The sequence below is a fragment of the Gymnoscopelus microlampas genome (genome assembly GCF_963454915.1).
Source record: "Gymnoscopelus microlampas genome assembly, chromosome: 24".
Classification (NCBI taxonomy): domain Eukaryota; kingdom Metazoa; phylum Chordata; class Actinopteri; order Myctophiformes; family Myctophidae; genus Gymnoscopelus; species Gymnoscopelus microlampas.
The window spans coordinates 35,424,759-35,444,820 of NC_139961.1; the positions used below are offsets into that span (position 1 = coordinate 35,424,759).

At 41.1% G+C, this 20,062-nt stretch overlaps 1 protein-coding gene across 2 annotated transcripts; it reads left to right on the forward strand.

The window, feature by feature from the left end:
- Positions 1–1,013: 1,013 nt before the first annotated feature.
- On the forward strand, positions 1,014–15,518 carry LOC311040885 (protein NLRC3-like). 2 transcript variants are annotated; one of them, XM_084051265.1, is made up of 13 exons: positions 1,014–1,122; positions 1,351–1,506; positions 5,705–5,779; positions 6,159–6,284; positions 6,719–6,793; positions 7,729–7,777; positions 8,031–8,273; positions 8,445–10,239; positions 10,326–10,502; positions 11,489–11,662; positions 11,982–12,149; positions 13,939–13,985; positions 14,325–15,518. In XM_084051265.1, exons 1-13 carry the CDS (start codon positions 1,039–1,041, stop codon positions 14,855–14,857), a joined length of 3,702 nt encoding a protein of 1,233 aa, XP_083907391.1. In that variant the 5' UTR covers positions 1,014–1,038; the 3' UTR covers positions 14,858–15,518. The 2 variants fall into 2 exon arrangements, with proteins under 2 accessions (XP_083907391.1, XP_083907392.1); XM_084051266.1 differs by lacking the exons at positions 1,014–1,122; positions 5,705–5,779; positions 6,159–6,284 and having other exon boundaries at positions 1,478–1,506.
- Positions 15,519–20,062: the final 4,544 nt, after the last annotated feature.

Consider the following 20,062-nt stretch of genomic DNA (forward strand, 5'->3'; position numbering starts at 1 on the left):
ATTCTGAGTGGCTTTATAAGTGTAATTTTGCACAAAATGGAACAAATCATGAACGCAGCTTTCGATTGCAGTGAACTTTGCTTGCACATTCTCAGTAGGCCAAAAAAGACTGCTCTTTTTCAGAAACGCCCTGCACAAACAGATAACCGATAAGCACCAGGCAACAACCGATTGTCACTAAACCTGTTTGAGGGCCAGTGCCTGACGTGAGACGCATTATTTGTCATCAATACTTGGCATGATCACATTGGTGGCACGACATTCCTTTTCAAATTTGCACGCAAAGGGTGTGAGTATCCTAGGCCCCACAGCTCGATTTTTCCTATCCCATTCCAATTGGGTTTGACTGCCTTCCAAAGTTTGCGGGCCCTGGGTAGGCAACCCAGCCTGGTGAAGCCTGTGAGCAGCTAATCTCTGGCACCGTTGGACCAAACAGTGTGAAACTTTGCACCGTAGGCCAAGATAGAACCTCTGCCCCAAATCTTTCAAATCTGACTCATGGTGGCGCTATAATCGCACACTTCACGTTTTGGCCTATACCTCTTGAACCATAGGTTGTACAATCAAAAGTTTCCCCTGGACTCCTTGGATCATATGAAACATCTCCCCATATAGCTAGCCGCGCCCATTTCCACCTGACAAGATTTATGTCTGTGGTCAGGTGATAAAGATGTATCTGTCATTTTTTCCCAGAATCCATTCTGAGTGGCCAGTTCCAAGTAAGAGGTTCATTTTGCACAAAATGGAACAAATCTTGAACGCAGCTTTCGATTGCAGTGCAACTTTGCTTGCACATTCTCAGTAGGCCAAGAAAGAACCTGTACCCCAAATTCTCAAATCGGCCTCATGGTGGCACTATAACCGGCCACTTCATGTTTTGGCCAACAGTATAACTCTTGATCCGTAGGTCGTACAATCAAAATCTTGATTTTCAACATTAGGTCTGTCTGAGCTAATGTGTGTTATTTGTGTGTGCAGCTACTACCTTTCCTGTTGACATATTCAGAGAACTGCACAGGTTACCAGTGGGCACAGATCATGGACAACTTCTTCTGGATCATCATGGGTATCCTGGGACTTTTTGGAGTAGTCCGCCGGTACAGAAAACGCTACGCTGTGTTGGTAAGGGAAATGACTTAATTTCTAGCTTAATGTCCTGTCTGAACATTTACACTCTTCAGGAGTTTACATGACACTTTCTCGAAACTGGATGCTGAATGCCACTTTGTAACCGCACGTAGCATTAGGATTTTTGCTGTGTACAAAGCAATAATGGATCATGAATTAGGTAATTGTGGATCTTGTTTGATAATAATAACTCATTTTTTTTCTTTGTTTTTTCTTTCCCAGTACCTGGTTTGGATGAAGGTGTGGGTTGGGTGGAATTACATTATTAGTTACATGGGAGTCCCCAAAAAGGACTCTCCCAGTGAGAGGGACGAGCTTGAGCACATCGATATTCAGAGTGATACCGAGGTTGACAAGATCACAGGCAACGATGAGAAGGTCAGACTGTGAGCTCATCTGTCTGTCTGTCAGTCAGACGTGTGTGTGTGTGTGTGTGTGTGTGTGTGTGTGTGTGTGTGTGTGTGTGTGTGTGTGTGTGTGTGTGTGTGTGTGTGTGTGTGTGTGTGTGTGTGTGTGTGTGTGTGTGGTTGTGAGAACACGTGTGTCCAAGACTCACACAAATGGGAACATATTATCTGTGGGGTCATCATGATCATGGATGTATCAGTACGATTTCACAGGTTCCACTCAAATTGGCTGTGACTGCCTTCCAAACTTTGCAGGCCGTGGGTAGGGAACCTGGCCCGGCGGGGATCCTGGAGCGCACTTTTAGTTTGTTTGTTTTTGGTACAGTTTTGAAAATCTTTAATAGTGACATCACGTGACAGCATTCTGCACTTATTCTATTAAGGTTTGCACAGAACACAACTTTTATTTTATCATGTAGTAAATTAGGTGACACAAGTAGAAAGGTCCAGACCAGTAATGTTCCTCAAGTCGATTTATTGGACAAAAACAGAGTACAGAGCACAGGAGCACATGTCAGCCTTGCTGCTACATGGTGTGGCCGGAACAGAACAGAGCAAGAAGAAGAAGGGCAAGGCAAGGGCAAGAAGGCAAGAAGGGATCCTGTGCAAGAAGGGGAAGAAGGGACGGTTTCTTTGTCCTCACAGAATTTATAGGCAGACTTCACATGTGTGTGTATGTACTTGCATACACTGGATGTGCACGGAGCTAGGTGTGTGTGCTACATCTCCTCTGTGTGTGTGTGTGTGTGTGTGTGTCCATTGTGCAGAAGAACAACACCCCAAGATGCTAGAGGTCAGCTAAGGTCAGATGCCCTCTGGGTAGCATCCTTTGAACTGGACATCTAGTGTTCTCTGGAATGTGCTGTAGACCACTCAGTAACTTATCTCTGTGTGTGTGTTCAGATTGGCTCTATAAGTCCATAAATGTGTATCAATATTTACCACATTCCCCCCTACGGAGGGCCCTATTGGTCCTACGTAAACAAGGGTACAATGAAGAAAATCAAAACACAAGTAAGAAAACCATAATTCAAAACATACTCCTCAAAAAGACAGAACTCATCACACCACATCATCTCATAGCCCCCCCTTGATAGACAAATGACTGTGACACAATCAGACATAAAAACAGGCATTAAGATTACACAGTATTGTCATAAGGTGATTCACATTCAATTTCAAAATAATAATTGACAAACTGTTCCACAAATCATGCAAGAATATCAGTATTTAGAAACGTGTCGGCTTACGATCACTGCGTAGCCATGGATCACATGACGCTCGTCTGACGATAACCGGCAACACTGGAACTTATTTCCCAATAAAACAAGCTTAAAAATAAAACAACTCAGAACATCTTATTCACAGAAAATACATAGGATGCTCACGTCGCATCAAAATGCATTCCCCTTCCAATCAGTGTGCAGGTCTCTCTGTTCCTTAAACTCTGGGAAAAAATGTTAATCAGCCAACAATGGAAGCTGAAAGAATACAATGAATCATACACTCACTAATCGATAACACCACCCTCCACCAATGCCCCCTCCGCCGAGCGTAAAACTTTCCACAGTCTTAATACTGGGCAAAGCTAACCCTACCTACGGAAGCATACACATTGATAACAGAAGGGAAAGTGTGCCGTCAATGAAATAATAAAACACAAAGTAAACCCACATTAAATACAAGAGACCAGAGAGTGAAAAATAATCCTTTACAACACTGCAATAAAACGGCAGCCAAACACTCCGCAGTTTAAATCACCATTATCACAAACATAGAACCAACATACATTCATTCAACAAAACACTAGTTGATACAGCTGCGTCTTCACTCACTTACAGAATAGTAGATCTGCTGGTTTGTGTGTAAAAACTCTCCCCAATCTTCAAATTTAGGATATGTAAGATAATACATCTGTTTGTACTTTAAATCTCTGTTTTCCAAGGCCAAGAGCTTCCGAACCTCTGTCGGACCCGCTCAATTGAAATGTTAAAATGCCAGAGGTTAGGCCATAAAAACAAATAATCTTCACATTCGTGGCAAATACCTTGTTGACTCATTTTCTTTCCCATGTCAACTTTCCTCTAATACTCCTCATGTCAATTTAGTCAGCTAAATATCAACAAACATATAACATCAACCAACAACCTGTTGAAAAGACAGACAAACATTGAAACATGTTAAACCTTCCATCCAGTCCACAAACACAAAGTCCAGTCACACGGAGGAGAGATGGATCCCATGGCATAGGCAAAGAATGGGTGGGGGCCATCTGTGCCCCTCAGTGCTGAGTGCTGTTCCCTGGTTGCATCCTTGCTGCAGCTGTCTGTGCAGCTAGCAAGCCAACATGCTGCTGTCCTCTGTCCATACTACTCTGAAGTTTTCCTGTAACCCTCTTTTTACTTCTTTTCTTCCATGTCGTCACAGGGGTTGATGCTGTGAGGCTGAGTTCTAGTGTCATCACAGGGTTGGTGCTGTGAGGTCCCATCGTAGATCTGTTGAAAATCAGTTCTTGTAAATTTTCCATAGCCTGCTCCTCTGGTGGGTCTGCATCTGTGTAGGAAGATGGTCTGCATCTGGTCCGGATGAGCTTTCAAAAATCTTCTTCCCAAAAAGAAAATCACAGCTTTACTCCTCTTCTAAAGTTCTTCTCGTGTGGAACGGTCACAGACACTCAGTGTCCAGCACTGTTGTCTAAAAAAGACCAAACCATTTACACGTCCTGGCTGGTTCGCCAAATGTAGTATTTAGTAGGAAGGAGAAGAAGTTGAAAGGTCCAGACCAGTAATGTTCCTCAAGTCGATTTATTGGACAAAACAGAGTACAGAGCACAGGAGCACATGTCAGCCCTTGCTGCTACATGGTGTGGCCGGAACAGAACAGAGCAAGAAGAAGAAGGGCAAGGCAAGGAGGCAAGAAGGGGAAGAAGACAAGAAGGGCAAGAAGGCAAGAAGGCAAGAAGGGATCCTGTGCAAGAAGGGGAAGAAGGGACGGTTTCTTTGTCCTCACAGAATTTATAGGCAGACTTCACATGTGTGTGTATGTACTTGCATACACTGGATGTGCACGGAGCTAGGTGTGTGTGCTACATCTCCTCTGTGTGTGTGTGTGTGTGTGTGTGTCCATTGTGCAGAAGAACAACACCCCAAGATGCTAGAGGTCAGCTAAGGTCAGATGCCCTCTGGGTAGCATCCTTTGAACTGGACATCTAGTGTTCTCTGGAATGTGCTGTAGACCACTCAGTAACTTATCTCTGTGTGTGTGTTCAGATTGGCTCTATAAGTCCATAAATGTGTATCAATATTTACCACAATCACATTATACATTGTGTTATATTATGTAATATGGCAAAACTAGGTTACTATATTTACATTGCAATTAACGTATAACTTAGAAATTCCAATTATAATAAACATACATTACAAATTATATTAAAAACTAGTCCATACCCGGGGATGTGTGCAGTCAAAGTATTAACAGACTTTAAGTACAGCAATAGTCCCAAACCTTTTCATCACCATAACATTTTCAGGATGTTGTCTTGGAATAAAAACAAAAGAAGGTATAACTATGGTTTTAATATGATCCCATTCAAGGATTCTCCCAGCAAGAGGGACATCGATAAAGAGAGTCACACCAAGATTGTCAATAGGACTAACAGATCAACTTCAATGGCGCTAATAGATGTAATAGAAGAATTAACAAGTTCAGTTGATAATAGAAAATATGCAATAGGAGTATTTATTGATTTAAAGAAAGCATTTGATACAATGACCATGACATGTAGCTTCAAAAAAGTGAAAGATATGGTGCTAGAGGGGTAGGGCTTAATTGGGTTAAAAGTTACATTACAAAATAGACAACAGTTTGTACAGATGGGTGAGTATAGGTCAACAAGCTCAGTTATTACTTTGGGCATGCCACAAGGGTCTATTAGGACCTAAACTACATATTTTATATATAAATGATATTATGCAAAGTATTTTGAATTTGTTTTGTTTTTGCGGACGATACTGATTTTTTTTGCTCTGCATGGGGAGAACCTTCAGCAGCTGTTGGAGGTTGTCTGTGTTGAATTGGGGAAACTGAAATTATGGTTTGATTCAAATATGTATTGGAATAAAAACAAAAGAAGTTATAACTATGGTTTTAATATAATCCCATTCAAGGATTCTCCCAGCAAGAAGGATATTGATAAAGAGAGTTACACCATGGTGGATGAGATCACAGGCAGCGATGAGAAGGTCAGCCAGTGAGCTCGCCTCCGTGTGTGTGTGTGTGTGTGTGTGTGTGTGTGTGTGTGTGTGTGTGTGTGTGTGTGTGTGTGTGTGTGTGTGTGTGTCACACAATATATTGCTGTGATGGTAATACAGGGTTTTCATGGGTCCTTAAATCTTAAAGCCCCTGGAAGTTTGGTTTGATATTGTCACGGCCAAATTTTACCATTTCTGATATCTGCTCAATCACTACTCCTTTTCTAGGCTTTTGGCTGCACTCGATCTGCTGCAAACATTTTCAGACCTCATTTAGCATAGATCAGATAGATACAGACATAACGTACCGTATATGGGGCCAAATACATATCTGTAACTTATAATTTAAACAGGCTCTTTTCCTTGTCAGATGAAAATTGCTAAGGTGATTCCAATACACAAAACACCCAAAAAGGACTCTCCCAGTGAGAGGGACGAGCACATTGATAAACAGAGTGATACCGAGGTGGACGAGATCACAGGCGACGATGAGAAGGTCAGACTGTGAGCTCATCTGTCTGTCAGTCAATGTGTGTGTGTGTGTGTGTGTGTGTGTGTGTGTGTGTGTGTGTGTGTGTGTGTGTGTGTGTGTGTGTGTGTGTGTGTGTGTGTGTGTGTGTGTGTGTGTGTGTGTGTGTGTGTGTGTCAGTCAATGTGTGTGTGTGTGTGTGTGTGTGTGTGTGTGTGTGTGTGTGTGTGTGTGTGTGTGTGTGTGTGTGTGTGTGTGTGTGTGTGTGTGTGTGTGTGTGTGTTTGTCGAATGTTAGCCCATATTGCTTCGATGTGATCATCATTAAGGTCCGTTCTCAAGTTGAAAACAATGTTTAATCTAGTTTGCAAATACCTGTCTCACCCCTCCTATTTCTTTTTTTTATCACCATAACATTTTCATCACCATAACATTTTCAGTTTTAATATAATCCCATTCAAGGATTCTCCCAGCAAGAGGGACATCGATAAAGAGAGTCACACCAAGGTGGATGAGCTCACAGGCAGCGATGAGAAGGTCAGACAGTGAATCTTTTCACAATTTACAAAGACAGTTTCCTTGCTGTCACAATTTTCAAAAATCCTTGGACAACTTTTTTCTGCATGGTTAGACAGTTTCATAGAAAAACATCAGCTGCAAACAGATTGTCAATATGACTAACAGATCAACTTCAATGGCACTAATAGATGTAATAGAAGAATTAACTAGTTCAGTTGATGCGATAGGAGTATTTATTGATTTAAAGAAAGCATTTGATACAATTTACCATGACATGTTGCTTCAAAAATTGAAAGATATGGTGCTTGAGGGGTAGGGCTTAATTGGGTTAAAAGTTACATTGAAAATAGACAACAGTTTGTACAGATGGGTGAGTATAGGTCAACAAGCTCAGTTATTACTTTTGGCATGTCACAAGGGTCTATTAGGTCATAAATTATTTATTTTATATATAAATGATATATGCAAAGTATTTTGAATTTGTTTTGTTTTTGCGGACGATACTGATATTTTTTGCTCCGGGGAGAACCTTCAGCAGCTGTTGGAGGTTGTCTGTGTTGAATTGGGGAAACCGAAATTATGTTTAGATTCAAATAAATTATAAAAACAAAGTGTGATTTTTGGGAATAGAAAAATAGAGTTAATGATTGATAAAGTAAAGTTGTAAATTCAGTTGGGAAGCCCATATAAATTATAGTCTTGATGAAGAGAAGGTTTTATACTTACTGTCAAGTTAGCCACTCTACATAACAAATGCGGCACACCTTGGTTCTATCTGTCAGACCAGGTTTTCCATTAAAGTCCACATTATTATCTGGACAGTGGACACCACCTCGACAACCAGTGGTTGCATGATGACATTTGGCTGTACATCATTAATCATATTTGTTCATGCACTCGGCATGATCTATGTGTATATGATGATGAGGAAATAACATGACTGTGTACAACAGGATACTGCTGTTGACGACTCGACTTCAGAAAAATCGGATGAAGAAAAAGGTGAGCTTTTTCTGTCCTTGGTACTGTTCAATGCTTGAGGTAATCAGTGAGTAGGTTGTTGGCTGGTGCTACCTTTTGTTTGAACAGGGTATATATCCTCAATATCTTATTTGAAAACAAAATGCACCATTTGTTACACTACTATTTATGTGGGGTTAAATGAAGATATGCAGGGAGTTTCATTTTTCATAATATAATGACAGTTTTCTGTGATACATGTATCTCAATCATTCTCCTTTTGTCTTGCAAACAGCACATTTTGTGATCCAGCACAGGGCACAGTTGATTCAAACAGTTCCAGGTTCCACAGTCATGTCTATAGTAGACAGTCTAGGAACCATGGTCCATCATGAGCTCTACACCGAAATTAATGCTGAAAAGACAAGCATGAACAAAATGAGGCTACTGTATACAATGATTCAAGCGGTAATAGGCCTAAAAGCAGCATTTTACAATGCCCTGAAACAACACGTACCCTACCTGTTGGGGAATATTGGTAAGATCAAATGTACTACTAAATTACTTTTGTTTTAGTACAGGTGTCACTTTCAATTAAAATAAAAACAGCAACAACCCACTTTTAACTTTTGAATTACCAAGACCTCTCAGTGATGACCATATTTATCAACGCGCACTTAATGATGTTGTCTGTCCTTTGTTCATTTAGAACCTCTTTCTCCTTTGAGTCAACGAAGAAAATTCAAGTCTAATGTGAGGAGGAAATCTCTTTGTTTGTCGGAGTGGAAGGAAACAGATGGAAAAACCCTTGTGAATGAGATCTTCACAGAGGTCTACATTACAGAGGGAGGGATTGAAGAGGTAAATAAGGAACATGAGATCAGACAGATTGAAACATCCATGGAACCAGCCAGACCAGAAACACTGATCAAATTTGATGACATCTTTAAACGTTTACCTGGACAAAATGTACCAATTAGAACAGTGATGATGAAGGGAGTGGCTGGCATTGGTAAAACTGTCGTAACACAGAAGTACGCTCTGGACTGGGCAGAAGACAAAGCCAACCATAATATCCATTTCATGTTTCCATTCACATTCCGAGAGCTGAATAAGGTGAAGAAGGACAAGAATTACAGCTTGGTTGGATTTCTTCATCAGTACTTTCCTGAACTCAAGGATTCAGGAATCTACAACTTCCATGAGTCCGAAGTTGTATTTATCTTTGATGGCCTTGATGAGTGTCAGCCTCCGTTATCCTTCAAGGACAATGAGATCTGCACTGATGACACAGAGCTGGTCACCATAGATGTTCTGCTAACAAATCTCATCCAGGGAAACCTGCTTCCCTCTGCTCGCATTTGGATAACCTCCCGACCCGCAGCAGCCAATCTGATCCCTTCTGAGTATGTTGACAGGGTGACAGAGGTGAGAGGGTTCACTGACACCCAGAAGGAGGAGTACTTTAAGAAGAGATTCAGTGATAAGAACGAAGCCAGAACAATCATCTCACACATCAACAAATCTCGAAGCCTCCAAATCATGTGCCACATTCCAGTCTTCTGTTGGATCATTGCTACAGTTCTTGGAATGTTGGGAACAAAGGAGATGGGGTTGCTGCCAAAGACCCTGACTGGGATGTACATCCACTTCATGTTGGCTCAGAATAGACAGAACAAAGCCAAGCATAATGATGAAGCTGAGATACGTTCTTCCAAGGATGTAATTCTGTCTCTGGGAAAACTGGCTTTTGAACAGCTGAAGAAAGGAAACCTGATCTTCTATGAAAATGACCTGATAGAGTGTAAATTTGATATCCGAGATGCCTCAGTGTATTCAGGATTGTTCACGCAGATGTATAAAGAGAGACATGGTTTGTACAAGAGCAAGGTGTTCTGCTTTGTCCACCTAAGTGTTCAGGAGTTCTTGGCAGCTCTTTATGTATTTCTTAAATTTAATGACACTGGTGACAACATGTTGTCAGAACCACAAACAACCAATACATCTAAGCTTTCAGGAGATGAATTTGAGATTCAATTCTACCAGAGTGCTGTAGACAAGGCCTTACAGAGTCCAAATGGACACCTGGACTTGTTCCTCCGTTTCCTGCTGGGCCTCTCATTGGAGACCAATCAGGATCTCCTGCAACAAGATTCATCAGATTTGCTGAAACAGAAACCAATTAGCTTCCAGACCAGTCAGGAAACAGTCAAGAAGTACATCAAGATGAAGATCAGAGAGAATTCCGCTACAGAGAAAAGCATAAATTTGTTTTACTGTCTGAATGAAATGAATGATCATTCTCTAGAGAAGGAGATCCAACAGTGTATGAGGTCAGGACGTCTCTCCAACGACAAACTCTCTCCTGCTCAGTGGTCAGCTTTGGTCTTCGTATTGCTGACATCAGAAAAAGAGTTGGGTGTGTTTGACCTGAAGAAATACTCTGCTTCAGAGGAGGCTCTTCTGAAGCTGCTGCCCGTGGTCAAAGTCTCCAATAGAGCACTGTAGGTGCACTGATAACCTTATATATTTTCAATGTTATGTGTCCATTTTTCTACATATATTTTTTAAATCACTAATGCTTATTCAGGCTGAGTGGCTGTAACCTCTCAGAGACATGCTGTAAGGAGTTGTTGCCAGTTCTCAGCTCCACCTCGTCTCGTCTGAGAGAATTGGACCTGCGCGATAATGAGCTGGTGGGTGATTCAGGAGTGATTCTGCTCTCTGCTGGCCTTGGGAGTCGATACTGTATTCTGGAGATTCTTAGGTCAGTATTTCTGAGAATGAGAAAACAGCCAGCACTCAATGAATGTCCTTTTCACATAGATTTATTTTTGCCTCATCCAAACAGAGCAATGGACGCGTTGCAGCCTAATAGGTGTTCCTCAGCTTTGTTAGTATTTCTATTTAAATTGAACTAGAAGGAATGCGAGCAAAACTTCAGTCAAAAATGTACAATTAAACTTGCTGGGTGCACAGCTCCAAAAATATTATGTTGACATCTAAATTAAACATGTGGAGTTTATCTCGAGGAATATACTTTATAGTTCCAAAGATTTATTTATTTTTATTTATTTCAGGAGTAAAGGGAGATCATTGCCTCTCCCCTCTTTGGTGGCTTTGCAACCAATGCTGTGGCTGCAGAATCACTAGCATCGTAAGGGATCCTCACCATCCTTCCCATGGCCTGTTTACCCTCCTGTTGTTGGGAAAGATTTACAGGACCATTATAGCTAGATACGTACGGCAGGATGCTGAATAGCTTCTTCCCGAAGGCAGTTAGGATCACAAATGGACTCCCCCCCCCCCCCCCCCCGACCCCCAACAAACAGAATTGAACTGAATCGGGTCATCTTATGATCCCAGAGTAACTGAACTTTCTAAAATGCAGTACTTTCCCATGGTACACATTACCTGGTTTTCACATTAGCAATATCAAACAGCTCAGTGGCCTTTTGGTTAGAGTGTTCGTTCTGAAATTGGGAGGTTAGGGACCGGGGTTCAATCCCTTGGCTGAGTGATCCGAAAGACTATAAAAATGGGACCCAAAGCCTCCCTGCTTGTTACTCAGCATCAAGTCCCACCCACCATCATGGCTGGTGGGTGTACTTGTACACCAAGCTGCCTCATATGACCATAGTGTCTGTATGCAAATGCAAAGGGATTATGACAAATATAATGGATCTAAATATTCTGATCTTTCTTTTACAGAAAATAAACTATTTATACATTTCATTACTAAAACTTCTTTAGGTTGAGTGGCTGTAACCTCTCAGACAAATGCTGCAAGGAGTTATCGTCAGGTCTCAGCTCCGAATCCTCAAGACTTAAAGAGCTAGACCTGAGCAACAATACACTGCGGGATTCAGGAGTGACAGTACTCTCTGTTGGACTGAGGAGTCCACACTGTATACTGGAGACTCTCAGGTCAGTATTCCTGAACCAGTTCAACTGGTGACCATATAGATTAAACATATTATGTGAGTTTATTCAAGTTAACGTCTACGTCTTTGATGTAAGTGTCAAATCTTGTACTGTTTGTGTGTGTGTGTGTGTGTGTGGGCTTGTGTGCATGTGGGCTTGTGTGCATGTGCGTACGCGTGCGCGTGCTTGTGTGTCAGTGTGTGTGTGTGTGTGTGTGTGTGTGTGTGTGTGTGTGTGTGTGTGTGTGTGTGTGTGTGTGTGTGTGTGTGTGTGTGTGTTTGTGCGCGCGCGTGCGTGCGTGTGTGTGTGTGTGTGTGTGTAGGTTGTCAGGCTGTCTCATCACAGAGACAGGCTGTTCTGATCTGGCCGAAGCTCTGCGCTCCAACCCCTCCCATCTCAGAGAGTTGGACCTGACCTACAATCACCCAGGAGACACAGGAGGCCTCTCTGCTGTACTGAATGATCCACACTGCAGCCTGGGCACTCTTAGGTATGAGATACTTAGGCTGTGGGTGAATGCTACTGTCTAATGTCTACTGCTCAGTGCACTGCATTTACACACTGTAGTGTACACAATTGAGTGCCTATTGACAGCAAAAGCTACAACTCAAAGCAGGAACAGCTACTGGTGAGTAGTTCAGCGGTAATCTCCTTAAGACCTGTTTCTACAAACGCCTTCTATATCAGTAGTTCTCAAAAAAAGAATTGTGCCCCCAAAGGACCCCCAAATTGATAGATATATATGGCAGCGGACCTGAAAATGTTTTGTGCCAGGGACCCCCAGAAGAGAAGATTTGTGTTAAAAAAATTCAAAATTCTTCACAATTGTTCTAGATTTTTCCCAAAATGTTGATATGGACTTCTTTTACCTGCCTCAGTCCGCAGTGGAGGAACAGTATAGCCTAACAAATTTGGAACAATTGTAAGATGGAAGATTTGTAAGAATGGCTTTATAAAGTAAGATATACCAGTGCTGTAGCCTGCAAGATGTTAAACTATAGAATATTCGCAATTCTGGGAAATTGCAAGTGTGGTTGCACCGACGCGAGTTGCGGGTTGCGGCCACCGGGACACGAGGAATACGCTGTGAGGAATACCGTCGGAGGCTCTGCGACGTGCGATTCGAATTCAGTGCTGATCGGAATCTGCGTTTGTGATACATTGCGTTTTGATTTGAGGAAATAGGCCCTTCCCACTAAAGAAATAGGCCCCTCCCACAACGTTTGCAAGCCAATTGCGTTGTCACGTCACTCCTGAGATCACCTGTATTTCATTTCGAGAGGACTGACCCCCCCCAAAAATCTTTTTTTTGCATCAAACGGTTACATTTTTCGCATTTGTGGCACCCCTTATGGGTCAAAGTGGAAATGTTTTGGGGAATTCCTTGAGTACACAACCCTCGTCATGAGATGCAAATTTGGGATTGACTGGACGTTTTTGTTCGTGACTTTTGGCATTTCTTGTAAAATAGGGACCTCTCACTAACTTTGGAAGCCTATTACGGTATTGACTATCAAAAGTGTGATTATATATGTTTATAATATCGGTCCATAGATCATGTGTACCGATTTTTGTGAGATCAGGACAAAATCCAGGAGCAAAAAGTGTTTTGAAGAAAATTCAAAATGGCGGAAAATTGATACAGACGCAAATGGGCGTGGGCGTGTAATTCTTTTTAAATATTAGGGCACTGGACTATGAACCTCCCCTCCAAGTGTTGTATCTGTAGCCCTTACGGTTTCCGAGAGACAAATACTTGAATGGAAGTTTTCGCATTTCCCATTATAAGTCAATGGGAAAAATGTATTCACTAATGAATCAAAATCAAATAAACTATATAACATATCTCTTAGCAAAATACAAGCACACGATTCCCGGTGAAGCCGGTCGATTTGACATATGGCACGAGTGTGTGCCGCAACAACTGTGGGAGGAGTAGCGGGTAGAATAAATAAAGTCGCCCAAGTACTATAGTGTGTTGCCCTGAGTCTGGCCCCGCACAGTTGTGAGGCACCAATCAGGGCCCAGTATGCAAATATGGGTCGGGTTTATCACCAGAGGATTTATTTTAATCCCCCCTTGGAAATGCAGGTTCCACACAGAGATTCCAGACTAATATCTACGCAGTGATATTAGTCTGGCCATGCATGCCTGGCTAGGCAACCTCCAGCTCCAGAGCTGCATTTTTACTCAGCTTTACATTTTTAAAGCTTTGTTCAATTGTTCAATTATCAAAGAGAATATGTATAGGCCTAATTTTCTCTCTCTTCCACCCCCAGCGTCGACCATAGCGGATCGTGTTTTCTGAAACCAGGTTTGAAGAAGTGTAAGTGTATTCAGGTTTATTCATGAAATCAAAGTGCACACATTCAGTTATTTAAATGAACAGCCTACTGTACAAAGCAGTACACTTGTGCACATCCTACTCTGAATGATGATTGGTTATAACCATGCAGTATAATGTAGGTTATTATCTCACTGAGGTAATTTGTAATGTGGTCAATCATTACCCAAAACAACATGCCTTATACAGACATTTCTGTATCTGTCGCTCTGTCAACTTTTATGCCCATATATGGAGTTCCGTGTCAGGCATGCCCAAATATGGAGTAAGCCATATTTGATTCTAAAGTGGTGCTGAATTGTATTTTATCCTCCCAATCAGATGCCTGTGAACTCACATTGGACCCAGACACAGCACACACAAACCTCTCTCTGTCTGAGAACAAAAGAAAGGTGACAGAAGTGGAAAAGAAACAGTCGACTCCTGATCACACAGACAGATTTAACCGGGTTCACCAGGTGCTGTGTAGAGATGGTTTGACTGGACGCAGTTACTGGGAGGTAGAGTGTAGAGGAAAGGTTTCTGTAGCAGTTGCATACAGAGGAATCAAAAGAAAGGGATGGGATGACTGTCAGTTTGGATACAATGACAAGTCCTGGAGTCTGAGGTATGCTACCAATTTCACTGTCTGGCACAATAAGAAGACGACTCAACTCCCTTTCCACCTCTCCACATGTTCCTCCAGAAGATTAGGAGTGTATCTGGACTGGCCTGCTGGCACTCTGTCCTTCTACAGAGTCCACTCTGACACATTGACACACCTGTACACCTTCCAATCCACATTCACTGAACCCCTCTATCCTGGGTTCATGTTGTACTCTGACTCCTCAGTGTCTCTGTGTCAAATAGAATAGGTACAGTAAGGCAAGGCACTGCAAGGCAATTTTATTTGTATTGCACATTTCAACAACAAGGCAATTCAATGGGCTTTACACAAAATATCAAGCAAAGGAAACACAATTATACGATGACATTAGGATGCATAAAACAAAAGGAGTAAAAAAATAACATACAATTACTACAAGTACAATCCTGTGTCCTGGAGGAACACTCACACTCCTTCATGATGACATGTGTTGAAATGATACAATGATACAGAGTGAACACTGTCTACAGCAGGGTTTTTCAGGCCAAGGACCACTTAGTTGATACGAAGACAAAGAAGGGACCCCCTACTACACAATAGTGTAAAATTGTTTTGCATATTAAATTAGGCCTCGGTCCCTCCAACTGTTGTATTTTAAGAAAGGCCTTTCATTATGTCATACAGCTGGATGTGTATTGTGGTCTTTCTTGCATAGAATTGTCAATTATGTCAATACTGTCACTTAGTATAGCAAATATCCTTGACCAATGACCATTTAGGACAATGTCCCTGGGTATAAGAGGTGTCCCATATGATACCTTAGGAGTCTTCTGCCCCGAGGGGCTGTTGGTCAGACCAGGAGGCCTGACTATACTGATCTGTAAATGCTGTTTCTCTGCCTGAATCTAACTAATAAATTGTCAACACTTCACCCTGACTGGATATTCATACTTTACATAACTATTTCTGCCAGATTTGTGAATGTTGTGACCCAGGCATGGTCACTGAAATTAGTCCGCTCTGCACAGTTTTAGAGAATAGATGTGCAGGGGTATTTGTGGGCATAAGTGGTAGGCAACCTCCCCAAAATATAAAAACAATTATAAATATATAGCTGCAAGCAGCGATAAACAGGGCCAAGGAATGAAAGGCAAAAATAAATATGCAATAGTAGCACAATAAGACGTAGAAACAGAATAGATTTAACTTGAGACAAAGCAGCCCATGCAATTAACAAATTAGCATTCTTAAGAGCTGAGCAGAGTGCTGAGGGATTGTGGATATTGTAATGTATCTCTGTTTGTGATGCTTATAATGCAGTAAAAAAATCACACCCTGTGTGAAGAGAGTGGTGCCTTTGATGAGCCCCGTATTGATGTTGTCATCAATGTTTGTTTATTGGACAGACATACATACGTACGGACACACGGACAAAGTCAGATATAGGAGTGGTTGGCACCACTCAAAAATGAGATGATAATAATAAATAAATAATCTGTAGTGCAAAAACTGCACGTTGATGGAATGTCAATGTGTGATTTCTCTTGAGTCTGGGTAGTTCCAGTTGGAAGAGCTCTAGACTCTGAACCACAAGGTCATGGAATCGAATCCTGGCAGTAGCGACACAGCATATGACCAATCTGGCTCCCTGGGGTAAAGAGCATTGTAACAGGTATAGATAGACTCATGTGTTCGTTAATGTTGCTACCCTTTAAATGGCCGTGGCATTGGGCGCTTAAAGTTAAATATTTGAAAAACTACACATTATTTAAAAGAAAAAGCATAGGTGTCCACACAGGTGTCCACGCATAGGTGTCCACAGTAAGCTGGAGGTTTTAAAGTTTGTAACAATCTTATGAATAATCTTCATAAAACTGCAATATTCATTGTTTCCTAAAAGCTTAATTTCTTCACTTAAAAACATTTCGCCAGGATTTCTTGTCGGCATAGGTCCAAAGTTCATGTGTAAGATTTGTGCAGATTGCTCAAAAATCCCAGGAGATTGATTTTAAAGGTAGGGTAAGTGATTTACTTTTGTTAAAATAAGTGTTAAATATCTCTATATTCTGATAGCACTCATTGCTATAGAGTGTTTGTTCAGTAAAAGGAGTCTCCCATGTCTCTCCAGCTCTTTATTAAACAGAAAATGCATTTTGCAGCTCTCTCCTGATTGGCTTAAATGTTGTCACCTACCTGAAAATGTACTATATTCTGTTAACTAAAGAGCTGGAGAGGCCCCTGTGACCGAACAAACAATCTGTAGCAATGATTACTATCAGAATAAGAACAAAAAAGAATATCATTTACCCTACATTTGGTGGGAGATCTAAAGGTCAGAGGTCAAATGTCAGACCACGAAAGTTGTTAGGCATGAGGAGACGCATATGTGTATCGAAGCAGACTTATGAGGGACCAAAGCTTGCGTATGTCATTAGAATGCCTTATTTTTCATGCAAAACCAATTACAACAGTGCCAAACATTTGTCAACACATGTAAAAAAAATAAAGAAAAAAGATGTCAACGATCTATTGCTTGGATGCATATATTATGATGCAAATTGTGTGTAAGTGTGGCCACAGTTTCGCCTATTGGACTTTCATGCCAACTCCAATGTCACGCCTTTGATCGTGAGGTTAAACTGTAAACAAACTAATTATTCTCTTCATTACACGCAGGAGTTGGCTGTTTACTTTATAAACGTTCAATCGCGCGAGGGACTCACTTGTGCTGATCTACAAGTTGTCATGCGGTGCGTTGTGCCGCATTGTCAGCTTGTAGATCTGTCCCTTTTGAAGAGTGGTGACGTATTTTGTCAGTTTGGATATCCTGGAAGGAGTAATATCAAAACATTAGTTTCACATAACTCCGAGTGACCATAAAACATTTTTTTTTAAACAAAGGGTATTTATTAAATATAGTATATCCTATAATAAGATATTCAATTGTTTTTTCACAGGATCAAATGTTTTATGGTCATGAATCACCAGGAGCCTGGGTGGCTTGGTTCCAGGCGTAAAATATTTTAAATAAATATTCGGAAATTTCTGCTAACCCCCAACCACACTAATAAAGTCGCACAAGTATAGTATAGTGTGTTGCCCAAACTAATAAAGATAATGATCCAAAACATACTTCCAAAAAAAAACATAAAGCACTGAGAGGAACAAAAGATAAATTGTCTGGAATGACCTTCACCTTCAGCCAGACTAATTGCAAAGATATTTTTTATTCTTCTTCTATTTTGTAACTTGTGGATTAAATCTTTATGACTTAAAATGTTTTGTGTAACTGACCTCTATTCACTATCCAGATTAAAAGGTTAATCTAGGACTGATGTTTGTCACTTTTGTTTGTGTTGATGTGAGGCATACTGTGTTTCATTTGTTTAAATTGATTTGATTGGCTGAAGGCCTCTTAATTGTCTGTCCTACCCTGATTGGACAATACCCTCTGAACTATTTGTTTAAAAAAAAATCTCTGATCTTGAAGTAGTCTGGACAGAAGAAACTTCAAATAAAGAATATAGCTGCAAGCAGCAATAATACAGGGCCAGTGAATGAAAAAATAAAGAAGCAATGATAAGTAATATGCACAATAAGCCATAGAAGACTGAACTTGAGAGAAAAAAAGACCATTTAATTAACAAATGAGCATTTTAAACCCTCACTAACCCTAACCTCAGTAAAAGTATGCCTAGCCCTAACCTCGAGAACCACTATGTGTAAACCTAAGAATGGCAAATTATGATCACCCCAACACATCGTCGGGGACGGGGATCGAACAGGTAACCTCCGGACTCACAGGCTGCCTTTCTTCTCATTGAGCTAGACATATGGTAACCCTGTCAGCGTCTGTTGATATATATAACTCTTTCCGACCCTGATGAACCAAGCCTCTGTTTTGCTAACTACTCTAGATCACTGGTTCCCTAACCATCTACCGATAGAGAAATTGTAAGTCTCCTCGGAACAGAAACTAGCCGATCTACAAGCTCACAAAACGTTGCGAGATTGTAGACCGGCTATTTTCACAATTAAGTATGTCATACATTGAAAAAACATAATCTCAAATAAGCATTTCATCTCATTTTTAACAATTGCACATGTATTCATTGATAACGTCATGCTGTTTGCAATTCACTTTAAATGGAGTTTGCCTGAAGTGATTTTGAACTGGCGACCTTGCGGTTGTATGACAGTAGCTTTGGCGAGAAGCCATTGGACCAAGGGACCTTAACCGGTGAAAAAGGAGCTCACACAGATAATACAGTTTCATGCAAATAGCTGAAAAATCCTGGGTTTAAGTGTTTTTCAAACTGCTCAGAATTTAGGACAATCTAAGGGCGGAGCTTACTGGTCAAAGTGATACATGTGTTCCTCATGAGTCAAGGCACAAGTGTAAGCAAGTTTCACGACTTTCGGCCAAACGAGGCATGACTTATGCCTGTTTAAAGTTTGCATTTAAAAATAAATTGCTATAGCGCCCCCCTTTGGCCAATTGGAGTAAGATTGGTTTCAGTGATATTTGGAATGACACTCAACATTTCTGCAAAGTTTCAAAGAAATGTGAGTCTGCATGTATGTGTTAGGGGCAGATGAATAATTTTCATAAAACTGCAAGAGTTAAAATCTCCTCCTGGGATTTTTGAGTAATCTGCACGAAACTCTTTACACATGAACTTTGGACCTCTGCCGACAAAACGTTAGTAGCGGATTTTCCATACCTAAGTGAAAAAATGCAGAAGTTAAGAGCCAATGACTGTTTTTCATATAATTCAAAATGGTGGGAGATCTAAAGGTCAGAGGTCAAAAGTCAGAGTGTGAAAGTTGTTCAGCATGAGGAGACGCATATGTGTATGGAAGTTTCATGGCTGTAGGTCAAACAGGGCATGAGTTGTACCTGTTCAAAGTTGGCATTTTCAATTGAGTGCTATAGCGCCACCTTTTGACAAAAGATTGTGAGATTTATTTCTTGATTTCCATCTACGATATGGCCGAGTTTCGTAAAAAGCGACAGCACGGTTCAGCCAGAACTGCAGAAGGAGAAGCGGAATAATGCCAATCTTAAAACGGAGCCCAGCTCAGTGCCTGAGCTCTGGCCCCGTAAAAACTTCACATGGAGCTGGAGTGTAATGTTTTCCTTTCTAACTATATGGGTTGACACCATATTATATTCCCGACCTCCTCTGCCCCCATTCCACCTCCAGGCCTCCTAGATCTTCTACCTAACTAATTACTTTTGTCCATTCTACAGTCCTGATTCAAGTTTAAAGGTGACAATTTCCTCTCTATTGCTGCCCAGAGGCTTTGGAACAGTTTAGGTAGTACGTAATGTTTCTACTGAACAGAATGTCACTCAGAAACACACTAACATGGAACTGAAGGTGTTAAGTGTGGGTCTGGAAGTCTTTTTTATATGAATTATCCTGTACTATCATACATCTATACTACCATAAATGACACTATAACATAC